This window comes from Larus michahellis, chromosome 5 (genome assembly GCF_964199755.1).
Source record: "Larus michahellis chromosome 5, bLarMic1.1, whole genome shotgun sequence".
Taxonomy (NCBI): Eukaryota; Metazoa; Chordata; class Aves; order Charadriiformes; family Laridae; genus Larus; species Larus michahellis.
In genome coordinates, this window is record NC_133900.1 from 11442015 (window position 1) to 11466548 (window position 24534).

Consider the following 24534-nt stretch of genomic DNA (forward strand, 5'->3'; position numbering starts at 1 on the left):
CTTCCAACCTAGACAATTCTATGCATCTCCTAAATAAACTCAAGAGGGGGGATGACTGGTGAGGAGTCCACGGACCACAGCCAAAATTAAGCAACAAGTCTTTAACATAAAGCAAATTTTATTGCATGAAATAGTAATGGGGTGATAAGGGCAGAGGCCCTTGTTGGAAGTGCTGCTGCATCTGTACTAAGTGGAAGGACATGAACTACCAGTGCCGCAGATGGCCAGGGGAAAACTGGGGTGGCCAGGAAAGGATTGCTGCAACCTGTGGGGTCTTAAAAGTGTGGTACCATCCTGATTAGCTGGACGCTTGAATTTGGTCACCATAAAATAGACTAAGAACTCACGATAGCAGAAATAACAGGACAGTGAAGATGTCTCGCAGTTATACAGAGAAAATGCAAATTTCAGTACAAGGATTATGCAAACTGGCAGAATAAGAAAGTACACGGTCACCTTTATTTAAAAAATAAGTGTTTCTAGCACTCAAGCCTGGTAAGAAAAAACTTGATGGCGTCAGTTAAATACACTCTAGAGCAGTAACGATTCCCAAATAGAAAAGAGCATGAGACGTGCACTGAGAGGGAGAGGATGCTTTTGTCACTGTCTCATTTAGACTGTGACCACATTAGCAGTTGAGACTGCGTTGGCGTCCTGATAAGCATCACTTCGGACTGAATTACTTGCCAGTGAATGTAGGTGATGATAAAGTATGGAATCATTATTTTTTTTTCAGGTTAAGCCACTAAATACTAGTTTCATTGTTAAGAAATTCATAGCTACAACATGCAGAAAGGCTGAATAGTCTCTTGAAGAAATGAATAGTTGTGTACATTTTATGGTAAAGATAACTGAGGCATGCTAGACACTTCAGCAAAGTACATTAATACTAAGCGTTTAATATACCAGGATGGCATTCACTTGTGTAATCATAAACAAAAGTACAAAGGAAGATCTCTTAAAAAAGAATCAAGTCAGTTGCACAGTCAGTTTATCAAACTACTGAATGGTGGAAACTGCATTTTTCATTCTGGCTTCAAGAGAACTTCTTCATGAAATGCAGTTTCAGGTATGCAATGATAATGAATATTACCATCATGCAGGCGAGAGCCAGGTGGTTCTGCCACAGGCCCCAGCTAGTCGCGTCAATGCCTTGCACTTTCAGATATTCATCGCCGGTACATGGCCTACAGATAAATACACGCACATTTATAAACTTAGTCAGTTTGAAGTATCTGGGAAGATCCCTAGAAATTGTAGTGTGATTTCACGTCTGTAGTAGACCAGGCAATCACCAGCTGTATGTTACTATTTTATATTTGTAAATTTGTTTGTCTTGTAGATACAAGCAGCTTCCCGTAGGCAGCTGGAGTGGATTTTGTGAGGCTGTATAATTGTAGCGTGTGTCCCGGTGTTTCAGTCAACGCGGTTTAAAGAAAAGCAAGAAGCATAATGCCAGATATTTCTAGCGTTATAAATACTAAATATGACAATAAGCAGAATGTTCTTTGCAGACAGAATGCAAAAACCCAGTCAAAACTTAATTTTCCGTATAAAAATTCACAGATTCTGCTGGTCATCAGCGAGTATCTCACAGACAGACTCGTGCACTAGGACTTTGTAAGTTACTGGTACTGGGATTCATTTTAACGTACCAAAATACTTACATCTGGTTTATCTGCCGATAGATATGATTGCTGATTAAATTTGTGCTGTTACCGCTGCCGCAAAAGTTCAGACCAGACAATTCATTGATTTGTAAAGCCTTTTAAAAGAAAAGAAACAATGCCAGCAGAAATTAGTAGGTAAAGAAATGATAGGTTAACAAGATGAGAGGTAATTCAGTTCAAATTTATTCTAAAAACATAATGGTATCACTACTTACAATGTTTGCCAAATCTCCATTTTTTCAACCGAGCTGCATAGCTCTTTTAAGAGAGGAATGTACGTGGTCCACACGCGTGTCACCAGGCTTTAGCACTTCCCCCAGGCTAGGCTATTTCTGCACAGGCATAGTAAAGCCCAAACTTACCTGCGAAACATCACCCTGGCTTAAATTATCAAACGTTAGGAGAGAAGTTTTAGCTTGACAAGTTTTTGTTTGATCGATGGAAAAGAGCAGAATTGGGTTTTAGGGATAACATTGTTGTTTACTCTGAGTCATTTTTGTCCAACGGCATTCCAGGGAATGTAGTCATTTAGCGTCTCTCTCATAGGAGGTGTTTCCAAGATCCAGAAATGAGCTCCTCTAAACAGCAGTGGGTGCTGCTTGATGAGAAGCCTTTCGTGTTTCAAGACAGTGCACTATGTTCTGAGGTTGCTGTATTTAATTAGCTAATGGGCTCGTTAGCCCCTAAAGTTTGGAGTTTTCTTTATCATGCGTAAAGACACGACTTTCTAGCAAATCTTTTACAGGTCTGTACACAGGAAAATAAAGCACTTACTGTCATTCCATACCGGGGGATGCTAAAGTATTGGAGCCAGGAGAGCCAGGACATGACGCTTGTGAGGTTGACCAGCAACCCAGAAAAAATCTAGAGGCAAAGATTACAAAAAAGCCTCAACAACAACAAATTACATGCTGTTACCATGCATTCTTTTCTAGCTCTTGACTCTGCTGCTTCAGATTAAAAACAAGTGGGAAGGCATTTCTAGAGGAAGAAACTCTTCCAGCGGAAGAGCACAGGAGATGGAGGGAGTCATTGCTGCTACCCAGCTTTGGGCCATAACCGAGTGTGGTCCTTCTCCTGTCATGAGTAACGGGGAATGCTTTAAACCCAGTGCATTAAACCCAGGTGCTTCCCATCTGTGGGTCCCTCATGGGTTCACATGAAGTGTCTGCTTTCACTTGGGTGTGTGGAGCTGATGGAGGTGTGTGCTTGCTTTTGCTCATGGGCCCCAAGTCTGAGGAAATGTGGGGTTTGGGCTGTCGGTTCAGCGCTGCCTCGTTGTTTCTGTTTTCTAACTGTAGCCGTTTGCGTGTTGCCTGGTTCCGGCATGCCTGATGGTTGGCTCTGCAGCTGAGGAGGTCGGGAGTTCTCAGAGAGCAGAAGGCTGGGGGTTATGTCCTCAGCCGGCCAAATTTGTCTTTGGCAAAGCTAAAGGAGAGCAAACGAAATGTAGCCCTAGGCTGCTTTCCTGCTTCCCAGGCAGCACGCTGGCTGCCAGAGCGCAGAGAAGAGGGCAGAGGAACCCCTCTCCCTCCCCCTCACACCCAGCCCCCCCGCGCCCTTAGTTCTTGTTAGTTAAAAGGACTAATCAGAATATTTCAACCCACAGCATCCAAATATTCAAATCGGACAAATCAGGATAATCAACATGCTCAACCCCACAGTCTTTTTGCAGAATTCAGCTGAAGTCTGTGCTGGTAGGATTTCTTAGATTTCAGCATTGCTAGGATTTCAGGAGTCAGTCTAGAAAACTGAATAATGCTACTCACAATCATAAAAACAAATGTGATAGTCATGAGCAGGTTTGCTACAGCGACCACGCTCTGTCCTGCTGCAATGGCTAGTGACATAGAAGTGGCTGTGTAGGACACCATCATAAGGGTAAACATCATTGTAAAGAAGGCTTCTACTGTTGGTTTCAAACCTTAAAGATCAGAACAAGAAGGGTTTCAGTATGAGCCTGCCAAAAGCTCTGCCGTAACCTGAATGCTATCCTGACTCACGTAGTGTATCCTGCCCATAGAGTTCGTTTTGTCTGACAGCCTAGGCTACGTCTCTGAGACCCAAGACTGCAGTAAGGCTTGTGGCAGCCCGTACGCGTACGCCCTGTCAATGGAGGACAGGCTGAATAAGTAGTATGCCTGTAACTGCAGTTAACAGTGGAGACAGCAAAATGGGTAGAAGTTACAGTACTGTGCTCCACGAAGCCCAAGGTGAAGACTTCACTGTGGCTTCAAGTTGCCTATCAAAGGAGAAGTTTCCAGTGCACTTCCATGGGCAGCAGTTGAACAGCACTTCACTGGTTTCCAGCAGAGCGCTCTCCTAACGGACCCAGTGGCCCTTGGGTGGCTATGGATGTGGTAGCAAGGTCTGTCTCACTCTGAGAAGCCTCTTGCTGGTGCGTCTGTGTTTCCTATTCCTTACGGAAGAAAAGTCAGACCAAAACCAAACTGTGGTTATTTTTAAATTTTGCTTGCGCTTTCAAGTTTTTGGGACTCCCCAAAAGGACGTCGTGATCTGAAACCTCACCCTAGGAAAATGGTCTGCTTGGGAGATGTCTTGAGGCTGACATTTGAAGGTGTTCTAGGGCTGTAAAAGTTGATGCTAGCAATTTTCAAAGTCTGCTCGCTAACCAGAAAGCATTTCACCAAAAAGAACAAGCTGATATTAATTCGCACAATATTAAGTTCTTAAAACGTTTTCTTTGATGGGTGTTTTCTTGCAAGGATGGAAACAGTATCTCGTAAAAGTTTCCAGAAGCTAAGATGGCCATAAATGAAAAGGAATAAATCAAACCTATGTGGTAATGGTTATGGCACGCTTCCTTTTAGGGACAGTGGAGATGAGACATGTCACAGATTCTCACATGAATGCTTAAATCAAAGAAAGTGCGTCTCTTCTGTTAACAGCATGGTATGCTAAAAGCAGGTGCCATGCCGATGTAGTGCTTTAGCCTATAAAATATACCTGCGTACATGCACATATTGTTGATTTATTGAGGGGGTTGTAATGGGACTGTAGGAGACCATACTTGCCTAACATGAAGTATATTATGCAGGTGAAGATGATACTTGGAATGGTCCTCATGGGTATTAAATCAGCCATGAGCTTTGAGATGAAATAAACCGATGTTCTGTAGTACCCACTGATATACTCATGTCTGGAACACAGAGAGAGGTACAGCAGGTTACAAATTCAGTCACTAAAAAAGGGTCAGATTGTTTTCATCTGGAGACAAATGAATTCTAGCTCAAACGGGGGGAAAAAAAGAGGTCTTTCATGGTCTCACTCCAGTGAGCCACACACTAGAGTAAGAGTGGCGTTTTCAGATGCAAATGAATATGGATACTTGTGCACGTGGTTTTTAGTAAATGTATGTGTCGTGTCATCAAAACAGAGAGAAGGGGTAAAGCTTAAATAATTTTCCTTTTCTGTACGGTGTAATCTGCATAGCTTTAAAGAATCCAGTTGTGCGGTATTTACTGTCCTCCCTTAGCGTGTCACAAACTCGTTAATCAATACCAAAGTTGAGTATTCAGGGTTGGTTGGTTTTTTTTCCTACCTACGTTAATAATTTTAAACTCTGAGCATTTGGGGGATTTGCGGACAACTCACTAACGGGCTCGAAGAGTGCATTTGCCACGAGCACTAGCGGTGAAACAATTTGAAAACTGCAGTAGGTGTACTTAAATGACACAGCTCCGGCAGGGCAAATGAGCAAACTCTATAACGACAGTCCCTGTACAATAAAAGATAAACTTTTTTTTTTTTGTATGTTTTACTTACATAAATATCTTTTTTTCCACAACGAAGAGCTCAATAGCTGAGATGCTGCTGAAACACTGGTTGGTGGTCAGAAAGAACATTGCACCCACTCTACAAAAAGTAAACCAGCAAGCTGTTATTAAAAATGTGATGTAAATGTAGTGCTTCTACTACAGCGTAGTACGTAAATCCAACTGTAAGCCTTGGAGCTCGGCCGTCTGTGACCTCCTATCCCGAATTCCCCGGGAAAAGGCTACTTATTTTTTAATGTAATTTCCTGACACATCGAAAAATCTCAGTCTGGGAGGCGTTTGTCTGATGCAAGCTGTGAGGAACTGAATAAGGAAGGTGAGAAGCTGCTTTCACCTTTCCCACGAAAATTTAAGGCTTTGCTTTCACACCCAATTGAAAACTGGGCCATTTTTACATAAACGCTATGAAGTATTTCAAGACTAAGAACCCAGAGCTTTCTTAGTTACAAACCCATTTGTCAGGGCGCGTACTTGCAACTGTCAAAACGATACATAGACCAGAATAATTTTAAAATCTAGCTTTAGGTGCACCTTGTGATTTACTGCTGTTAAATGCAAGCGTTTATATGGAAGCAGTTGCAAGATCAAAAGCTTTAGTTACCCAGGTTTATGTAGCCAAGTCAGTGTATTTTAATCTTTTATCTCAGGGAAAAAAGTTAAAATGCTGCCATGCCCAATTAAGCCTTTTTGCTATGATGCCTGCTGTGGCCGTTTTCAGCGACCCGACTGGCACTGAAAAACGTCGCCCTACAGCAGCAGCATCACTCCCTTCATTTTAACAGGAGAGCAGGGCAGGACCGCGTCCCCCTCTCAGTTCTACGGGGACCTTCCTAGGGGCCGAAGAATGTCCTCGCTTCAAAGTCGCTGACGTAGGCTTGGCCTTACCTACTGATGTGAAGGGAAGCGTTTGCTTTAAAGAGGTAGAGACGTTTCTTAAAGAGCTCGTGGGTTCCTTCTCAGCCTCCAAGCTGTTTGTTACTCTATGGCAACGATGAGGGAGCTTTATCAAATTTTTGGGTACCCATTACCTAAACTGACTAACCTGTTCTGCAGTCCAGTGGAATCCTCTTTAAGGCCAAAGAAAATGGCACCTACAACCAATCCCAGCAAAGCTGTAACACACACCTAAATGTGGGGGGAAAAAAAAAAAAGAGGAGGAAAGGTATTATTGTCATTGCTTTCAAAGCTTCGGCAGGTTTTTTTGAAATATGCAGCGGGTGAGTAGATTGACAGGAAGCATTTTCGGAAAGGAGAAAAGCTGTAACAGAAGGGAGTAAATGGGGCGGTTAGCAGTACCTGCGGCACAGCAGTACTTCGAGTCTCGCGCCACGGGATCTTTAGAGAGGTGGCTGTAAGACACAGCAGCTCCCCAGAGCCACCTGCCCTCGGCGGTGGCCAGCCACTGTTGTCTCACCTGGGCTAGAAAGGAGGGACAGTACAGGAGCTTCATCTGCTGCTCACTCTTCTGTGGTGGCAGTGGCGGAGGCACGTTTGTGCAGCAGTATCACAGCTTTTACCTGACCTCCTGCTGGGCCAGATCTATGACCTCAGGGAACTGCTCTGGCAGTGCCGGAGGGTGCTGGCACCATTGATGTGAGGAGAACAATACCAGGGGCTTGGTGGGGCATGTTAAAAAGGGGGAGTAACACCTTTCCCCAGAGGAACCTTGGCATCACGTGCACCTCAGACAAGTGCCTTTCCCCCACCGCTGTTTCAGTCATTCTTGGATCACAGAATGGTAGGGGTTGGAAGGGACCTCTGGAGATCATCTAGTCCAACACCCCTGCCAGAGCAGGGTCACCCAGAGCAGGTTGCACAGGAACGCGTCCAGGCGGGCTTTGAATGTCTCCAGAGAGGGAGACTCCACCACCTCTCTGGGCAGCCTGTTCCAGTGCTCTGCTACTGTCAAAGCGAAGAAGTTCCTCTTCGTGTTTAGATGAAACTTCTTATGTTCAAGTTTGTGCCCATTACCTCTTGTCCTGTCACTGGGCACTACTGAAAAAAGACTGGCCCCATCCTTCTGACACCCATCCTTTAATTATTTATAAGGCATTGATAAGATCCCCCCTCAGGCTCCTTTTTTCCAGACTGAAGAGACCCAAATCCCTCAGGCTTTCTTCATAAGAGAGGTGTTCCAGTCCCATCATCATCTTGGTAGCTCTCTGCTGCACCCTCTCCAGCAGTTCCCTGTCCTTGAACCGGGGAGCCCAGAACTGGACACAGCACTCCAGGTGCGGCCTCACCAGGGCAGAGCAGAGGGGGAGGATGACCTCCCTCGATCTGCTGGCCACGCTCTTCTTGATGCCCCCCAGGATGCCATTGGCCTTCTTGGCCACAAGGGCACGTTGCTGGATGTTGTGATGGAAGTTAATTGGTGATGTGTTGCAACCTCAGTCCTCTCTGATACATCGACTAATACTCTCCACCTTTCATCCTCCTTGAGACAGCCGGTGACTCCCCATCTGCTGTCAGTGACAAGGGTAACTTCAGCTCTAGGGCTGACCATGCTCTTCAGTGCAGCGCTTCTGCGATGGTTTCTTTGGAGCCACCTCAATGCTGCTTTGAGCTTGGCAACCATTAACCGAAAGCAGCCTTTTCTGACTGCCGGGTTGGAGACAACAGTTCATTTTCATGCTCCCCAGTGGGCTCTATCATGCTGGGCTCTATCACACATCTTATTCATGGGATTTTTTTTTAACGTGAGCAAGATACTACAACTGGGCTATAGGTGTACTGATATTTGCAGTCTGTAATACAATTTAAATAGCAAAGATACCAGCTGCCTCAAGGATAGAATTTGAAAAACTGAAGTGTATGCATCACACTTTTTTAATGCTAAGTGCAAATGACAAAAATCTCAGCGAAACTGATGGTATCAGGCAGTTCTGTCATTTTTAAGCGTGAGCAATTCATAAATCGTTAATACCATAAACCCCTTGATCCATGGTACTCTATCACTAAGGTCCTGCCGAAAGGAGCAAATGTCAGGGATAATTCGGCTCCTAAGCCAGCTGCAGTGGAAAGCAGGATCATATCAAGACCAATTTGGAGCAGATTAATGAAAAAAGCTTTTAATGAGCCGTGTACCTCTCAAAGAATGCTTGTAAAATCCATCCCTAATGAGGGTGGGGAGACAGAAAAGATTGTGAGAAACAAGTCAGGACCATTAACCTTGGGGTATTACGAGATCCTTGAGAGTCTAATTCTTGTCACAAGGTCAAGCTTTTACAAAGCAATTATTAAGGATCTCCATAGTATCAACATACAGACGCGCACACACACACACTCAAAGCCTTTTAACCTCAGGGATTCTGGACTCATTTCCCCTCCACACTGTCCGTTTGTTCACTCACTGTATAAACCATGATGAAGATAGTTTCTACCCCTGGCTCAGGACCAATTTTTCTATTGGCTCCTCGAGAATTGCTGAGAATTGCAGTGGGAGTTTTGCTGGTGCCGGGACTGCAGAGTTTGGCTTGTGAATTAGGGGATTCCTGAGGATTAGTCGTTCTGCACAGGTCAGCCAGGCATTCTTTATTTTTGAAGGCAATGTGCAGCTTTGAAGCAATCAACACTGTTGGTGTTGATTCTTCTGAAAAATCAGTACGAACAGGGCCAGTCATGTAGAACATGCTCATCTTCCGTGGCAGGTGTTAGACCCTATCGTGGTCTTCATCACATCTTCTCCAGAAGACCTCATCACTATTATGAACGTTCAAATGACCGAAAGGCACACACATTAAGAGACTGTGACAATCTTTTTATACTTGAGCCAAGTGCCAGCACTTCATTGTGTGCTGAAGTTTAATTCAGCATGCAAGTGTAGTCCATTAGCTTTACCTGGCAGGGGAGAAGATTTGAGGCCAAACCCTACAGTACCAAGCCTGGAAAATTAGAGTTTGAAGAATGTTCTTGAACAAATGTGCGAAACTACTTGGGAGATAATCTGCTCCTGGCCGGGAGCAGCAGAATAACCTCCTGGAAAAGATCTTGCCTCCCAAAGTCTTTCAGTAGGCCAAAATTTATTACTGAACAGTCCCTCATACTGCTCATTTGGGAGCATTCAGGACACCTTCTAGTGAATCATATTTCCAGACCTTGAACGCTCTTTTTTCAGATGCTTACTGCAGTCAAAATATCAAGAGGCAAAAACAGCCCAATGACTTCTCTAACACAGGAGTAGAACAAATCCAATGTATACCACAAAAGGATAGACAGAAATAGCGTTACCTGAGCTATGGAAGCTTGAGGGTTTCCTACCAGATTTTTAAATGTGCGCCTGGACACCCACTTCAGCTGATGAAGGAAGGAATTGGCATACGTGATTTGTCGGAAAACAGCTTTTGTTTTCTTGTTATTTCCCAAAGAAATATTCTCTAATGCTGCTTTTGTTTCTTGGTAGTAGGCAGAGTTGGAGTATTTTTCCGCTAACATCTCAGCCAAGGTTGTATCACATCCAGTGCGTTCTTCTGCTGAAAAGATTAAAAATAAATACGACCGTGTCTGTAAGGGATGGGAAGATTATTTAGGAGTTAAGCCAGAAGAGTTATGTTGGGGTGGGCAAGTTATGAACAAACCAGAAGAATTCCAGTGATTCATTGCACTCAGTCTTATAGCGTGCAATTTAAAAGAGTCGGTGTAAGACCGAACCTCTGTGTTTATCTGTGCAACTTGTCCCTCAGGCAGCGGCTTCACAGCAGACTGACTGGGTAAACCCTTGTTTTCCAATGACTTTTCAAACTGGCAGCAACCTGACTTTTAATCAAAAAGTCATTTCCCCCCAGGTTTCTGGATCTGATGAGCTAATCCTAAGACCTCCCAGACTTTTAGATCCAGATAGTCCTGCGTGTGTCTCCTTCTGTCAAACTTTTGACTCTGTCATAAAGAAATTTCAGCTGGAGCTCCTTTTTTTCTCAGCTGTGGTCCCATGGGTGCTCTTCCAATGACAAATGCATGTTTTGCCAGCTATAATATTAGTCATACACTGAACACAGTCAGCATTTATTGTAAAACGCTGGTTGCTTCTTTGGTGGAGGATATAGTGAAACTGTGTGTTTGGGCACATAGCGTATTCATTATTTCATTTCCCTTTTCATTCATACAAAAAGAGTGTGTGCTACTAATGAGTAGCCACATCCCGGGTGAAAAAGGATGCTACTGAATGTAGGTGAGATTTGATTTATTAGTTTGGGAATAATTTCTGCCTTACCACAACTTCAGGGAAGCATCAGGAGAACACTGGTCCCCTACCTCTACCCGCCTCTTCCCACCCTACCCAGAGGAAGGAAAACAGCAATTTCTGCTCAGATAAACCATTCCATTAGGTAAAACATACAAGTCATAACTGCGTCAAATTACGTCCCTAACTGGAACAATTGTCCTGGTTTATCGTCTCTGCTTCTGCAGGACTTCAGCTGGTTTGCCTTGAAAATGAGACAAGCTCCTTCTCCGTGTTGAGAGGTGACAAAACAGTTTCTTATATTCCCAGACATTATAACTTCAACGCAGGAAAATATTCTTTCACCTTTAACATCTCGTAATTTGAGTGTGACACAGAAGTATGCAGGTGATTTCATGAAGAATTGGATAGCAATGATAAATTACTAAATACCTATTTATGAGAGGCAAACTATTCTTGCATAGACAAGGATATTTTATATAGTTGGGCTATATGTGAATTTAGTCCTTATTTCACGTTATGCTAATTATTTTCCAGTTATAAACAAAAAGGATTTAGGAGCAGTGTGGTGTTTGGGGTTTATTTCCCTTTAAAGCAACATGGATCAGCAGTACACAATAACTCTCATACATACAAAAAAACATACGCTTGTACAACATGGTTATTGGTTGTTTGACACCTTTAAATGGTTTTTCAGTGTTGTGCTGGACACCTTCTGGCAAAATACATGTTACGGTCATTTCACTCAGTTCTGGGTTTCATACCTGTGTTGTTAGTTTCCTCGCTCTTGCTCATTGCCACGGCAGTGGAGTCTCCGTTAATGACGTCCAGGAAAAAGTCAGCAGGGTTGTTGTATGGCTCACACTGGTAGCCTGCGGTGACAGCGTTACAAGCCCTGAGTGCCTGGCAGAAGGCTGTGCGTGGCCGTCATGAACGCAGCCACGCCATCGTGCCCCTCGAGCAGCTTCGAAAGGTCCGTGCTTGCTCAAGAGCGGAATGGCGCTGCCAGACAGCTCTACGAGTGAAAGCAAGGTTACAGCTGGCAATGCGCCCTTCTCAACCCAAGCCTGGGCTTTATCTAATTAAGATGCGCCCAGGAACAGTTGATTAGACGTCAGCCCTGTCATCCAAACCCACATACAGCTCAAGAGGCGAAGCACCAAGGGAAATGCTTAGTCTCTGAACATCCCAGGTGTGCAAAATACACGCTATGTCCCATTCTGATCGAGCCCTGTTGGCGTTTCATTCAAGTTAGTGCAAACTAAAGACGTTGCTGCAGTTGGCCCTGCTGTGAGTTGTGCTCACCGATAGACTGGAAGTATTCAATGGCGTTCTGAGCGGGCCCGTGGTACAGCACTCTCCCCGCGGCCAGCAATGTCAGGTTGTCAAATAGCCGGAATATGGAGTACCGAGGCTGGTGGATGGAGAAGATGATTGTTTTTCCTTGTTTTGACATCCTGAATGTGAAGTGAGGAATGACACAGGTGTTAGCTTTGCAAGTTGATTCAATATTTAGAGAAAAGAATTTGCAAGTTCAGTTAAGCCTTGGTTAGTTTGATTAACTTGGCGTGCCAGAGAGAGGAGGGGAAAGAAAAAAAAAAAGAAAGAAAAAGAAAATATTTAGTTCATGTTTGTAGTGTCTGTGTGAGAAATTAAGGATGCCTCTCACTGGGAATGATGTTGGAAGGGAAGGTCCTGGGAAGATTTTGATACAAACAGAAAACTCTGGAGAGAGGCGTTTGAGTCCTCCTCGCTTGTAGTAAATGCAAAAAGATGTAAAATTTGCAAATAGAGAGCGTGTAGTGCTTGTTTTCACAAAGATAGGCCTGAGATTTTGTGATGAGCTAGCTGTGTTCAAACTACCATCCATATTAAAATCGATTACCTTACCAGACTGTACAACTGGCGTTTTTATCACTTTTCTGGCCCAGGCAGACATGAAAATAAATGAAGCTGTCCAGGACAACTATGACAGACAAATTGCAGTCCCAGCATGCACACGCTTTGTGCGAGGTGCTTTCTGTAATGCTGTGAAGCAGCTACTTTGGGGTGAGAGAATTCATACAGCTAATACCGCCTTTGCAGCCTTGGCTCGCTGGTAAACAATTACATGTCCGATTTCCCGGATTGCTCATTCCAACTGTAATTCAAGCCAAATACAACTGAGCTGTAGCAGACTTGAGCGGCAAAAACAGGAAGCTGTTTCCAAGGCCGTCACCTTTTCAGTAGCAGTAGGACAGCGTTAGCAGTGCTGGCATCAAGTCCCGTAGTTGGCTCATCCAAAAACAAGATGGCAGGATCCGTGATGAGCTCCATCCCAATATTGGTCCTTTTCCGCTCTCCTCCGGACACGCCGCGAGTGAACTGGGTGCCGACCTGCCACAAAACAAGAAACTTGTCTCATTTGGCCTGATACCAAATACTGGAGTGAACAGCATCCTACCGACATAAGCAACATTTGGGAAGAACTGCAAGAAACTTTGACCCTCCTCTCGGGTACAGACGTAGCTGTTGCTTCACACATAGGCTGTTTCTTAACATTAGTATTACTCGAGGTGTTATCTTTTTCTCCAAACACAGATACTTTTCCCCTTCTTTGCAATGTGCATATGGCAGTATCAGCGCAGAGTCTGTAGGGATCGCCGTGCAGAAATGTTCTTAATTGTATTACTGAAATAGTCGGTTTAATTTTACTCTTTTTGATTTGCCATGCTGAGCCATTTGGTTAACTGAATACATCACTTGATATTAGTTCATGATTTAAGCACCATATTTACATGCCTTACCTTAGAATCTGCCACTTTGCTCAAACCCAGTTCGTTGATGATCTGATTCACTCGTGCATTTTTTTCCTGTTCCTTCACTGACTTTGGCAAACGGAGTGCTGCTGAGAACTTCAAATTTTCTCTTACGGTCAGGGTTCCCATCACCACATCATCCTTCATTAAAAAAAAATAAAATAGATACTTGGTTATTGGCTTAGCAATTTCTGTTTTTCCCTCTGAAAACTGCATCTACCCACGTTTTGTGTTGGCCTTGCATGCAGAGTAGCAGAGTAGACAGTAGCAACTGCCAGAACATGCACTAAGGTGAATCTTCAATGCCTGTGTCATAGCAAAGAGTGGATTTCATGCGCATATTTGCCTTTATTCGTTGCCAATATAGGAACATCATCATGCACAATATCAAAATGCATAAATAGCAACATATTCAAAACGATCCCTCACGTATTCTAACCTCATTCAGTTTTTTGGAGGTGTTGAGTGAGATACTGAAGGGCTAAAGGGACCTAAGGAGCAGCTCCAGCTCAGGTCACTATCCCCGTGCGTTTGTTAAGGCAGCCTCACCCCACGGCAGGTAAGAGCAGGGAGAAGAGAAGGAAGGAAAAGAGAGGTTGGGTCCATGTGGGGTAGGGTGAAGGTCTTCCAAGCTTGTTTCAGTGAAGGAGGAAGGAGGACAGGTTTTTTAGACATTAGGTGCTTGTCTCTTGCAAAAGGAATCTGTCGGATGTAGGAAGTTCAGAGAGTTATGTGTGTTTTGGGAGACCACCTTTCTGTAACATGCTGACCGTACTTTTATCAGGGGTTTTCATAGACGCGTTTCTTCAGGTCTTGATAAACTCCATAGAGTCATAAAAATTACTTACCTGTACTACATATCCAGAGGTACATTTAAAGTTGGCAGGCTGAGGAGCTCCATTGATCAAAATGTCACCAGAAAGCCCACGGGGATCCTTTCTTGCAGCCAAAATGTCGAGTAGGCTAGGAGAAAAGTTGGTTATTTTGTCAGACGAGCGTGCGGGAGGTAAGCTCTCTGAACCACAAACCCAGTTCATGGAACGTACAGCTACGTAAAAGCATCCCATGTTAGACACTTGCGATTTAGAAAACCCCTAGCGCCTTCCAAGGGCTGAGTTTCTTTTGTCCTGGTTTCCTAAGGAAATGAGAGCTATGCATTTTCATAGTGCATTTGTGTCCATTCATTCAAAAGCATGAGCTTAATTTAGGATGATACGTAAAGATCATGCATCAGGAAAGTGTGGACTAAAACTGAATTACATCTTTGTCACGTCTTTTTTGAATTCAGGTATTTCTCAGAAACCAGTGAGATTTGCACAGACCTAAATGAAAAAAAAATAATCTTTCCCTCAAAGTATTGTCCTTTACTGCTAAATATGCACAGCTTCATTTTCTCCTTGGTGCAAAGAGGGCACTTACGAAGATTTACCACTGCCAGTGGGTCCCAAAATTGCATTTAGTCCTGGTCTCATGATGCCACTGTAAGACAAAACAGATGGGTTTTAGAAAATAGCCAGGGTGTTTTTCTCTCTCTTACTGTTTCATCTGGTAGGCTAGTGTAAATTATCTGTTGAACTACCTTCTGCATCTCATATAACTTGGGAATTAATGAAGCCGACGGATCACAGACAATATTTATGATCAGTCAAACTGCACCTTAATTTTTATTCCTAATTCAAGAAGAACTAATCTTCATATAATCAAGACAACATAGAAACTTGAGTGAAATGCATACTTTTCCCCCATGGATCTCCAGAGGCGAAGCACACGCCTGCTTTAATTACATTCGGTTCTAAATGTATTATTCTCGTAGTGGACAGAATAATGGTCCCTGTAGACAGAACATACTTGGGATTTGTCTGTACTTAGAGAAACTGCAGCTGATTTTAAGTCACATGAAACTCAAAAGCCAGATAGCAAAAGTTTTTAGGTATTTGGGGAAAAGAACCTATACAAATGATACCATACACGGAAATACTGCTGCCTTTTTTCTATCCTTTTGCTGGAGCATGTGAAGGCGTCACTGCTACTTTTGCTGACTAGCCCCTAAAATCTGCGCTCGACAAGCGTTGGTGTACACCAGAATCACACTGCAGGTACAAATGCCTGTCTGTATGTTATGATACCAGGTTTATCTCGAACTGCACTCAGGTACTCGTTGTTATCAGCAATCCAGGTATCAGGGATCTGAGTACTTGGTGATGGGTCTGGCCCAGTACGGCTGTTCTTAGGGCCTAATGACACGCAGGCTAGGAGGCTTGGTTTTCCTCTTCCTGATGCATATTTGTTTCCTTCTAATTTCTTATTGTGGAAATTTATGGTTCCACAGACGAAGAAGCATACCTATTATACACGTTATGTTACGTTATATGTGATTTCAACACACAAAAAAACCCCAATGTGTAACAAAACAACTGCAGATAATGTGTTTTCTAAAAGGGAAAAGTGTAATGTGTGTTAAACATTGGTCTTTTACAATAAGCCACACGAGGGGCCTTCTGCTCACATCGTTGCAAATGACCAATGTCAGTCAATTGAGTCACCGTAACATACAGATCTTGAGAAAAGTAGGAAAGATTTTAAGAGCTCGTGTTTAGGAGGTGTGTAAATTGCATGGGAAAAGAGCAGGACAGACAGAGCTATACAAAAGGGTGAATATTTATGACAGAAATTGGAGTTAGGGAGCTGGGAAGTCACGGGTGACTTGGAATGGCATGTTCTATGAGTACTCGCCACTTAGTTTAACTACTGAACTGTGAATGGGCAAACTCTATGCATATTGAACAAAGGCCATAACGACGTGACTCCTTTACTTCAGTACGGCTCAATGTTGGGGGAAAAAACAAAAAAAACCAAAAAAAAACCAAAAAAAAAGCCCAACAGATAAAAATTTACATCTCTTCAAAGTTAACCTAATCCTCGTTTATATTATTGTCTTAAACATTTCAAGTTAAAACCTCCAAAATTAACCTTCCCAAAGGCCACCTCAGGGAAGGAGATGCACACATGGAGGACAGGCTGTTGGTATCTCAGCTAAACACCACGACACAGTGGGAGACTTGCCAGGCAACGTAAAACGACCACGGCTGGCTGGCGTGTCCCCCGTGCTGATAGCATCCCGGAAGGCTGTCCCTCCCCGGGGACAGGGGAGATGGCGCCCAGCAGCACGAGCTCCCTCTTGTAGAGACGCAGCTCTAATGACTGAGGACCACTGGAGCCTAGCAGGAAGCTTAAGGACAGTTGATAGCAAACACAAAGCAACCATACATACGTATAATTTCTCTAAATCTTCATCAAATCCTGTATCTTGTGCTCAGTGGCTGAGTGACATGAGTGGACTCAACTTTCCGGACAGAAAGAAAACGTACACATACTCTAAAGAGGTGTTTAAATACGTACTTGACATTTCTCAAAACTTCTTTATCAGTTGTTTTTTGACAACACAGGAACCCAGTCTTCATCTTCACATGGTAGCAGACGTTGTGGAAAGTTAGTATGCTTCCTCCCTTGCCAGCAAAGCCTGGAGAGTACTGGTTTCTGCTGTGGATGCCATTTGTATTTGAGTCTGACATCTGAATACTTAGGTGTGGCTGGCCTTCTGCCATTTTTCCTCTATAAATGAAAAAACAGGAAGGGGGAAGATTTGATTAGGTACGGAGAGGAAAGATGTGTCTGTTGGGCCCAGTGTTCAGTACTGGACCTACTGTGGGCTTTGCAGACGTACATCTAGGTCCCTGTCTTTCAGATAGGAAGTTTGGGTCCTGCGGACTCAGACCTTGAGATGACAGGGAGCTGAGGGGGAGCTGGGTCTGCTACGTGTGGTGTTAGGGAGACAGAAGAGCCTCCCTGATGGTCCGTTGTGGTGGGTTGACCTTGGCTGGCCAACAGATGTCCACCCAGCTGCCCTCTCAGGTGAATCTCTGCTCCAGTGACTGGAGCACCTCCTCCCCTTCCTTCTTCACTGGCCCTGGTGTCTGCAGGGCTGTTTCTCCCACATTTTCTGACTCCTCTCTGACAGATGCTGCTTTCTTAAATAGGTTTTCAGAGAGCTGCTACCAGCATCGCTGACATGCTTCAGCTTTGGCCAGCAGCGGGTCCGCTGGTGCCGGCTGGAGGTGGCTGTGTCCAGCATGGGGCAACCCCAGGCCCTTCCTCACAGAGGCCCCCCCCAGCAGCGCCCCCCGCAGCAGCGCTCGGCCACGGGCACCGACTGCCTCTGTTCTCCTGGCAGGAGGGAGTAGGTACCTCTCACAGCGGGCACTGCCGTGACATCGTGGGCTGCCCCTGGCAGAGACATCTGTACATGAACTGCACGCTTGCTGGAAACCACAGGTACAAGAGGTGACTCACCAAAAAGATCTGTTCAAAATTACCGAGGTCCAAAAGGACCTGGCCTTCTGCCCATCTGCTTCACCAGACTTCTTTCCAGTTTTGAATGTGCTTAGAGCCTGCCCATTAGGCATTGTTTTCAAGGGGTGGTTTGAAAGTAAAGATGCTCCTCCTACCTCTAGTGCTCCTGCGCAATGGTAACAAAATCTGAAAGTTGTTGGTTTATTTTTTTAATCAAAACAATTTCGCCAATGGTATAGGAACACGGAAACTGACACCCCTGCCAAGTAATCCTCTTCCTTGGATTTGCTTTCCATGTAAAAACTAGAAAGTAGCTGTGGAATAATTAAAGTTATCTCACCTTCCTTGTCAGCTAGGCTCCTGCCTGTGAGCCGTCCACACGCACCATGGGGCATTCCCGGACGTCCCTTGTGCATGCAGACCTTTATCCCCTTTAAGCACAGGGTCATTTAGGTGGGAGGCAGGATCTAGCCTCTCTTTATGTATTGTGTTGACTCATCAGAGCTTCATTACTTTAATTGCCACCAGGGGAAATGTTAGTAATGCAGTAGTTCATGGGATCCGAGAGAGTAGATGAGCAGCTAGGAGCTCTGGCGCGATCAGTCCCGTACCTTAGCATAGCTATACTGCTTGCAGCAAGGAAGAAGGCAAATTATGAGACCGTTTCAGACACGCTGAATGAATTTGAGAGCAGTTAATAAAATGAGCCTCGCAAAAAAGACCGTTTAATCTAATGCAGTCATATGGCCGCATAAAAAAACCAAGCCCTTATCTTGTTGGTTTACTAAGGTTGCCCGACAGACAGCTGGACTCTCCTTTTGTGACTATCAGTGCAGTGAAACCGCTGGAAGCCCTGCTCTCAGCAACAGGCCTATCTGCCTGTGAAGGCTGGTTTGTCTGTCTCCCAACGATGCTATCCCAAATCTAGCAAGGTTGCCTCTTCTGACAAAACTGCAGTCTTCTACGCTGGCAAAAAAATATAAGGTCTTAATGTTTTAGTAATGAATAATCTTGGCCTAATTTTCCTACAATGAAAAGAAACTGTGTTCCAAATAGAATTATAATGGCACTAGCTTTTATTTAAGCTAAAATGGATTTTGAGTAAGTTGAACATCAATAAAATGTGGAACATTTAAAGTCTGGAAGCCTTTAATCTATAAACTGCCTATGCTCTTCTCTACTTGTGCCGGAGAAGACTTATCTACCTGCAGGAGGGCAGTTAATTTTATAAGGTTATTTCTATATAGTAGCTTCTGGGCTAATCTGGTGGGACATCTATCATTGCCATTTGAAAGAACGCTTCGGTAAAGTAGAGATGTGCGTTCAGAACCACAGTGGGAACTTTTCACTTAAAGTCTAGCAGATGTTTGCTAGCATGCCGAGCAAGGTGCCGCTCAACCCCAGAGACACCACCACAGACAGACATTACAAAATCCCTCAAATTGTTGGATAATCAATCAGCTGCATGATGTGAGCACAGAATTCTTCAGAAGACAGCGTGAGTCTGACCTTGATATCTCAATGCATCTATGAGGTAACTAGATCAGTATTTTACCTGATCAGGTTTTTTTCTCAGCTTAATGTTTCAGTATCACTGATGCGATGTTGTGAACAAATGGGAGTCTGACCTCAGGCATTATCAACAGAATAGTAACATTCTTCGTTTCATTTGGGTTTGGATTTTTTTTTTCCCCAAAGACCAGCATAAAAACCCCACTTTGCACTTGCACTAAAATTTCAGAAAGGAAGGCTCTTTAGAAAACAAACTTTTCATTTAGGAATGAAACAGATTCAATCTTCCAGACTGAACTTGACCGGCAGACAATAAGCACAGGATCAGAAAACATCTTCATAAATACAGGATCGCACTGCTTTCACAGAGTCATTCTTAAGAACAGACAGTCCATTGAAGTTAAATCTAATTTACCGATCGAGTTATGATTGGATTGTACACATCTTTGCAAAGAACATTGCCGAAGCTAGGTAAATAAATCAGCTACGAGAAGGATTAGGCATATCCATAGCAGCCAGTCCCTCGATGGCTATTTAATACACCTGTTGGCAGGAAACCTTCAGTTCAGAAAGGCCTGAGCCCAGCGAGCGGCCAAATCTGCCAGAGAAAAATGGTGTTCTTTGATATTGTCCCTTTGTGAAGGCATTGGTTACTGGCAGCTGCTAGCTGAGGCAGGCTTCAGGTCTAGCAGGACCTGTGGTGTAAATCAGCGTGGCCCTTCCCAGCTGCAGGGCGCTTGTGCCGTTTGCAGTGACCGGGCGGGATGCTGTAGGTGGAAGATACAGATTTGTCTGTGCGCTGTTCCGCCCGATGGCTGCCCCTTCGGGGATAGGTGTACTTGTGGGCATACGCCATGTATCAAAGTAAAAAAAACCCCTCTATTTCAGATGTTAGGTTAATACTGAAAATAGCATTTTACGCTTTCAGAGCTACCAGAATTTATTGCAGAATACTCATACGCATAAAACTGGAATGGGTATTTATCGGGTGCTGTATGAAATCAGCGTTAGCTGTCTCCTCAAAGGAGCGTACCAGTTGCAAGGACTCCGCCACAGCAGCTCCTTGGGATGACAAAATGACACGAGTTCTGGACATGCTGGTGGGAAGAAGGGGCCTTGGGAAGTCCCATAACCCAGCTTCTCCCTCCGAGCAGGACTGTCACCAACACAAGGTCAGGGCAGACGTGGCTTTGCCTGGGTAACTCATGGAAACCTCCGAGAGCGGCAATTTGGACCTCGGCTAACAGCGTGCTGAGAGAAGATGAAGTGCTAACAGCGGAAATAATGCCTGTGTGCTAGAGTTAGGCTTCTGATTTGCCTTTTTTTTTTTTCCTGGAGACCTTTTTTTTCACCGTGCAGTAAGTACTTGCAGTGGGATAAAGAGTTTGGTATTTCACAAACCTCCTTTCAATTTCTGATCTAACAATAAACAACACCATAGGGATACAGGGTCATGCTCCTTTACAGCTAATATAAGCGTCAGCTGTTTGCAATTGCTCCTTAGGAATGGATTTTTTTTAAAATATCGTTTGAGGCCTTGTTTAAAAAATTATACATTGCGTTTGATGTGACATGGAGCCGTGAAACATTTTAAGCCAGAGCATGTGCAGGACAAAGACACAACCATGATGAATGTTAATCAAATCAATTTTTATGCAAACTAATATTCTATAAATGAAGTTTCCTAGAATTCATTGCCAATGGCTTACAAATACCTACTTTAGATCAGAAATGAGCAGGAGATTCAATGACAATATGTACTGCCTGCTGTGTTCAGAAATATTCGTTAATACGATAAAGTGTTTCATATCCTCATCATAGCAGCTCTGGGTATAATACATTATTTTTACATCAGCTAAATATGAAATTTATTAACTCTCTGTGAATTTCACAAGTTTCATTTGTTTCCCTGAATCTTTCTAAAATAATTTTATTGCCACCGATTTCAGCATCAGTTTCAGTTCAAGCCTCATAGTTCAAGCCTAAGCCTTTTCTTCAGAGACGTTGAGTCTCAGAAAATTTTGTTGGGAGGCAAAGTACTGGATCTTGAGATTTAAACTTTTATTAATGGCAAAATGAAGCTACTTTCTTAAAAAGCAATCACGAAACCTCTTTGCTCTTTGTGTTTTGATGCACAGAAAATGAAACTCTCAGTATGGTCACTTTCCTGTGTATTCTTCTGAGAGTTGTAAAGTACAGTCTTATTTTCCCTACATACACAGGGCCACTAAACAGAAACATAAAACAATAAAAAATGTACTACAAAGGTCAGTTGACTTAAACCTACTTGAACTACAACAATATCACACCTGGAGTCTTTCAAGCAATTTCAGTAAACTTATTTGTATGCCGTAAGGTATATTGTCTATATAAAAAGCTAAGTAAGATTGACTCCTGCCGGTCTTGCCGCAAAGCTTTGGGCACCAGAGAGATCTGCAGTTCAAATAGAAACGAAATAAAATAATAAAAACAATACTACAGGAGTGGTAGTAAAATTCGCAAATGCATGTAATAATTGATTTTTTTTTCAGATCCAGGCAGTTATTCAAAGTATTTTACGTCTGTAGAGAATAAGCATTAAAATTACTTCAGGAGGAAGAGTATGAGACGCATGCAGCTTTCAGCAGAGTTTTCTAAAGGAAGCTGGCTCAAACCCTTTTAAAAAATAGCCTGTTTTCTTTTTTTCTGAATACTTGAACCTGCCAGAGAAACCACAATTAAGTGAGCTATTATTTCTCTGCTTTTTAATGGGTACCAAGTTTAGTCTTGCAGCCTGCAAGCTGAAAGGGTACAGGATGTATTACAAATGTACATTTTACACTTTGGTACATGTAAAGTCACAGAAGTGTGAGGTACACCTCTTTTTTTACCTCTTTAGTCATTTACAGTCACCTACAGGCCTGTAGACTGGGCGGAGAGCGGATGTGGGCATGCAAAGCCGACAGTGCAGCCCTGTACAGCCAGCCCAGGACCACACCGTCCTCTTTCTCGGGAACACGTGTAGGAAATTAAAACCATTTGAGTAAATGAGGATAATGCGATTCAGGCAATCTGTAAGTTAATTGCCAACTGACTTACTAGGGATTTGTAACCTGCCTTCTGTGAAAAGAGTTCTGTCTGTTAACCGGGAACCGAGTGAGCAGCGCTCTGTGCGTGCAGGCATTTGCACGCGGGTTATCTGCAGCGCGCTAACATGCACGGGCAAACTGCGAGTGTGGCAGTTCCTGCCAAATATTCTAACTTTTCGCCTTTTTAGTCGTTTTGCTTTAAGCCTTGAAGCTTTCGTCCCCCATTCGTAAAACAAATTTTCTTTCATTTCTTGCCAAATTTCTCAGTAAAATCCCTTGAAAACCTGGGAAACGGTAGGCAAGCATTTTGCTGTGTTTGCCTTGGCTGTTGGAGGGAAACAGATGCTGAATCTAATTCCTCGGTGAGGGCAGAGTAAGCAGTTCATGGACGAGGAAGCAAGCCAGTACACCGAATTAAATCTATCTCAATAAAAGGGCTGAACTGCTGCTCCCGACTCACTTACCAGCCGCAGGTCTGGGGCAGCGCTGCTGAGGGGGTGGCAGAGGCGACGGCGGGGACGCAGGAGCCAGGGAAGAGAAGAGGGTGTTGTGTAGGATCACAGCCCCAACGGCTTGCTCAGATGCCAGGGCAGGACAGTCCCACCGGTGTCATCACGCCTGAGGCGGCGAGCTGGGTTCCCCGTGCTCCGTCACCCCGGGGAGTCTCCACCCTCTGCCTGCGCGCTGGGGAAGCCAGAGGGCTTCACAGGGAGGGCAGGGCCAGGACGAGCCACGGCTTTCACCGTTTTCTTTTTTTCTTTCAGCTGAACACGTCGTAAGCCAGCAGCAGCGCAGCACCTCGTCGGGAGCCGCCCCAGACCACCCGCGTTGGTAGCGGTGACATTTGAATGAAGTATAGCGTCTCCACCTGCCAGAGGCTGGCAGCGATGGCTGAGTCCGGCAGAGCTGGCAGGGCGTGAGGAATGCCGGCACGGCACGTCGGACGAGGGACAGCTGGCTGTGAAGTCTTCTCCCCCAGTGGCCTGCCTTGGGGGTACTACCTCGGTGTGTTTTCTTTCAGTTCCAAATACCTGCAATAACGCAAGGGCTGTACTCAGGCCATCAGAGCAGGGCTTTCACAAGGTAATACGTGGGCGGGTAATTGATGCTACGGAGGGAACCAAAGCTGAGGCAGCCTTTGTTATATGAGGTATGGGCACTGGTCCTCGGCGCATCCTGTCTGCCCAGCTGGGCCCGCTGGGCAGCACGGACCACAGCTTTCCAGGAGCTGTGCTAACACCTGGAGCAGCACCGATGACAGACACAACGCTTCTCCCATTTACTCTCAGACACGGTTTTGCTTGCCAGGACAGCTGTAGCTTCTGAGTCCAGTAACCCCGACGATGAGGCCGGCCAGGCTCTGGGGGATGCTGAGGGAACTCCTTCAGCTCAGCTGGGCTGCCAGCGCTTGGCCACCATCCCAGGCACCATCCTGCAGGAGGGCTCTGCCAGTGCTTTGGCAAGAGCACGAACCCATGCGGTCACGATCATTCTCCTTGGCAGGGGGACGCAGAAGAGCACATGTTACAGAGGGTTTCCAGTTAAAAGCACAAGCTTTATGGTCTCATTTTCCTAGCAAGACTCATCACTAATTAGCAAACACCGAGGCTGCCTGTAAGAGCTGTCCAGGTCAGAACACCAGCTTTTTTAGCTGGCTGTCACCTGGGATGGGTAAGTATCTCATCGTTCAGGAATCATGCTCCTGGGATCTTGTTCTTTCCTTTGTCAGTAATTTTACCATAATTAACTCTGTACTGGATTTATACATGACTTATAAGCATCCTAGCAGCTAGCGAAGACCATTGCATAGCCCCAGTAGCATTTGAGAAGGTGCACATATAGCTAAAGAGATGCAAAAATTCTGTTATCTCATTCAGGGAGCATATCTGCACTCTGGCCTGGAAACCTCAGCAGTCTCTTCGTAGTATCAGATCTGGGCTATTCCCAGATGAGTCAGGAAAAAACAGAGTCTTTGCACAGGACGCAGTCAGAGGCAGCTGTTGCCTTCAGCAGGACTGGCACTCGTGATCAATCAAAACAACACAATAACAAAAAAATAACAGAGATGAAAAACTACAGTTGTTCTCACAGATAGTTGCTCTACTGTTAAAACCCAACTTGATTTTTTTTTTTTTTTAGTTGTGGACATAGATATCCTTG

At 44.4% G+C, this 24534-nt stretch overlaps 1 protein-coding gene across 1 annotated transcript; it reads right to left on the minus strand.

Moving 5' to 3' along the window:
• Positions 1-263: 263 nt before the first annotated feature.
• ABCG2 (ATP binding cassette subfamily G member 2 (JR blood group)) lies at positions 264-22972 on the minus strand. Its single transcript, XM_074588392.1, has 16 exons — positions 22839-22972; positions 16844-17056; positions 14864-14923; positions 14293-14407; positions 13433-13585; positions 12865-13022; positions 11952-12103; positions 11411-11518; positions 9698-9939; positions 6510-6592; positions 5457-5546; positions 4706-4830; positions 3440-3594; positions 2445-2534; positions 1668-1765; positions 264-1187 (listed from the first exon to the last, which is right to left on the minus strand). Exons 2-16 carry the CDS (start codon positions 17047-17049, stop codon positions 1037-1039), a joined length of 1986 nt encoding a protein of 661 aa, XP_074444493.1. The 5' UTR covers positions 17050-17056; positions 22839-22972; the 3' UTR covers positions 264-1036.
• Positions 22973-24534: the final 1562 nt, after the last annotated feature.

Bases quoted from the DNA above. Each gene is read 5' to 3' on its own strand.
- ABCG2 (XM_074588392.1), bottom strand. From the start codon at position 17,049: ATGGCAGAAGGCCAGCCACACCTAAGTATTCAGATGTCAGACTCAAAT. The intron at 13,023-13,432 runs GTAAGGCATGTA...GTTTTGTGGCAG, and splicing joins GCAAAGTGGCAGATTCTAAG to GTCGGCACCCAGTTCACTCG. The intron at 4,831-5,456 runs GTAAGTAAAACA...TCTGTGTTCCAG, and splicing joins GTGGAAAAAAAGATATTTAT to ACATGAGTATATCAGTGGGT.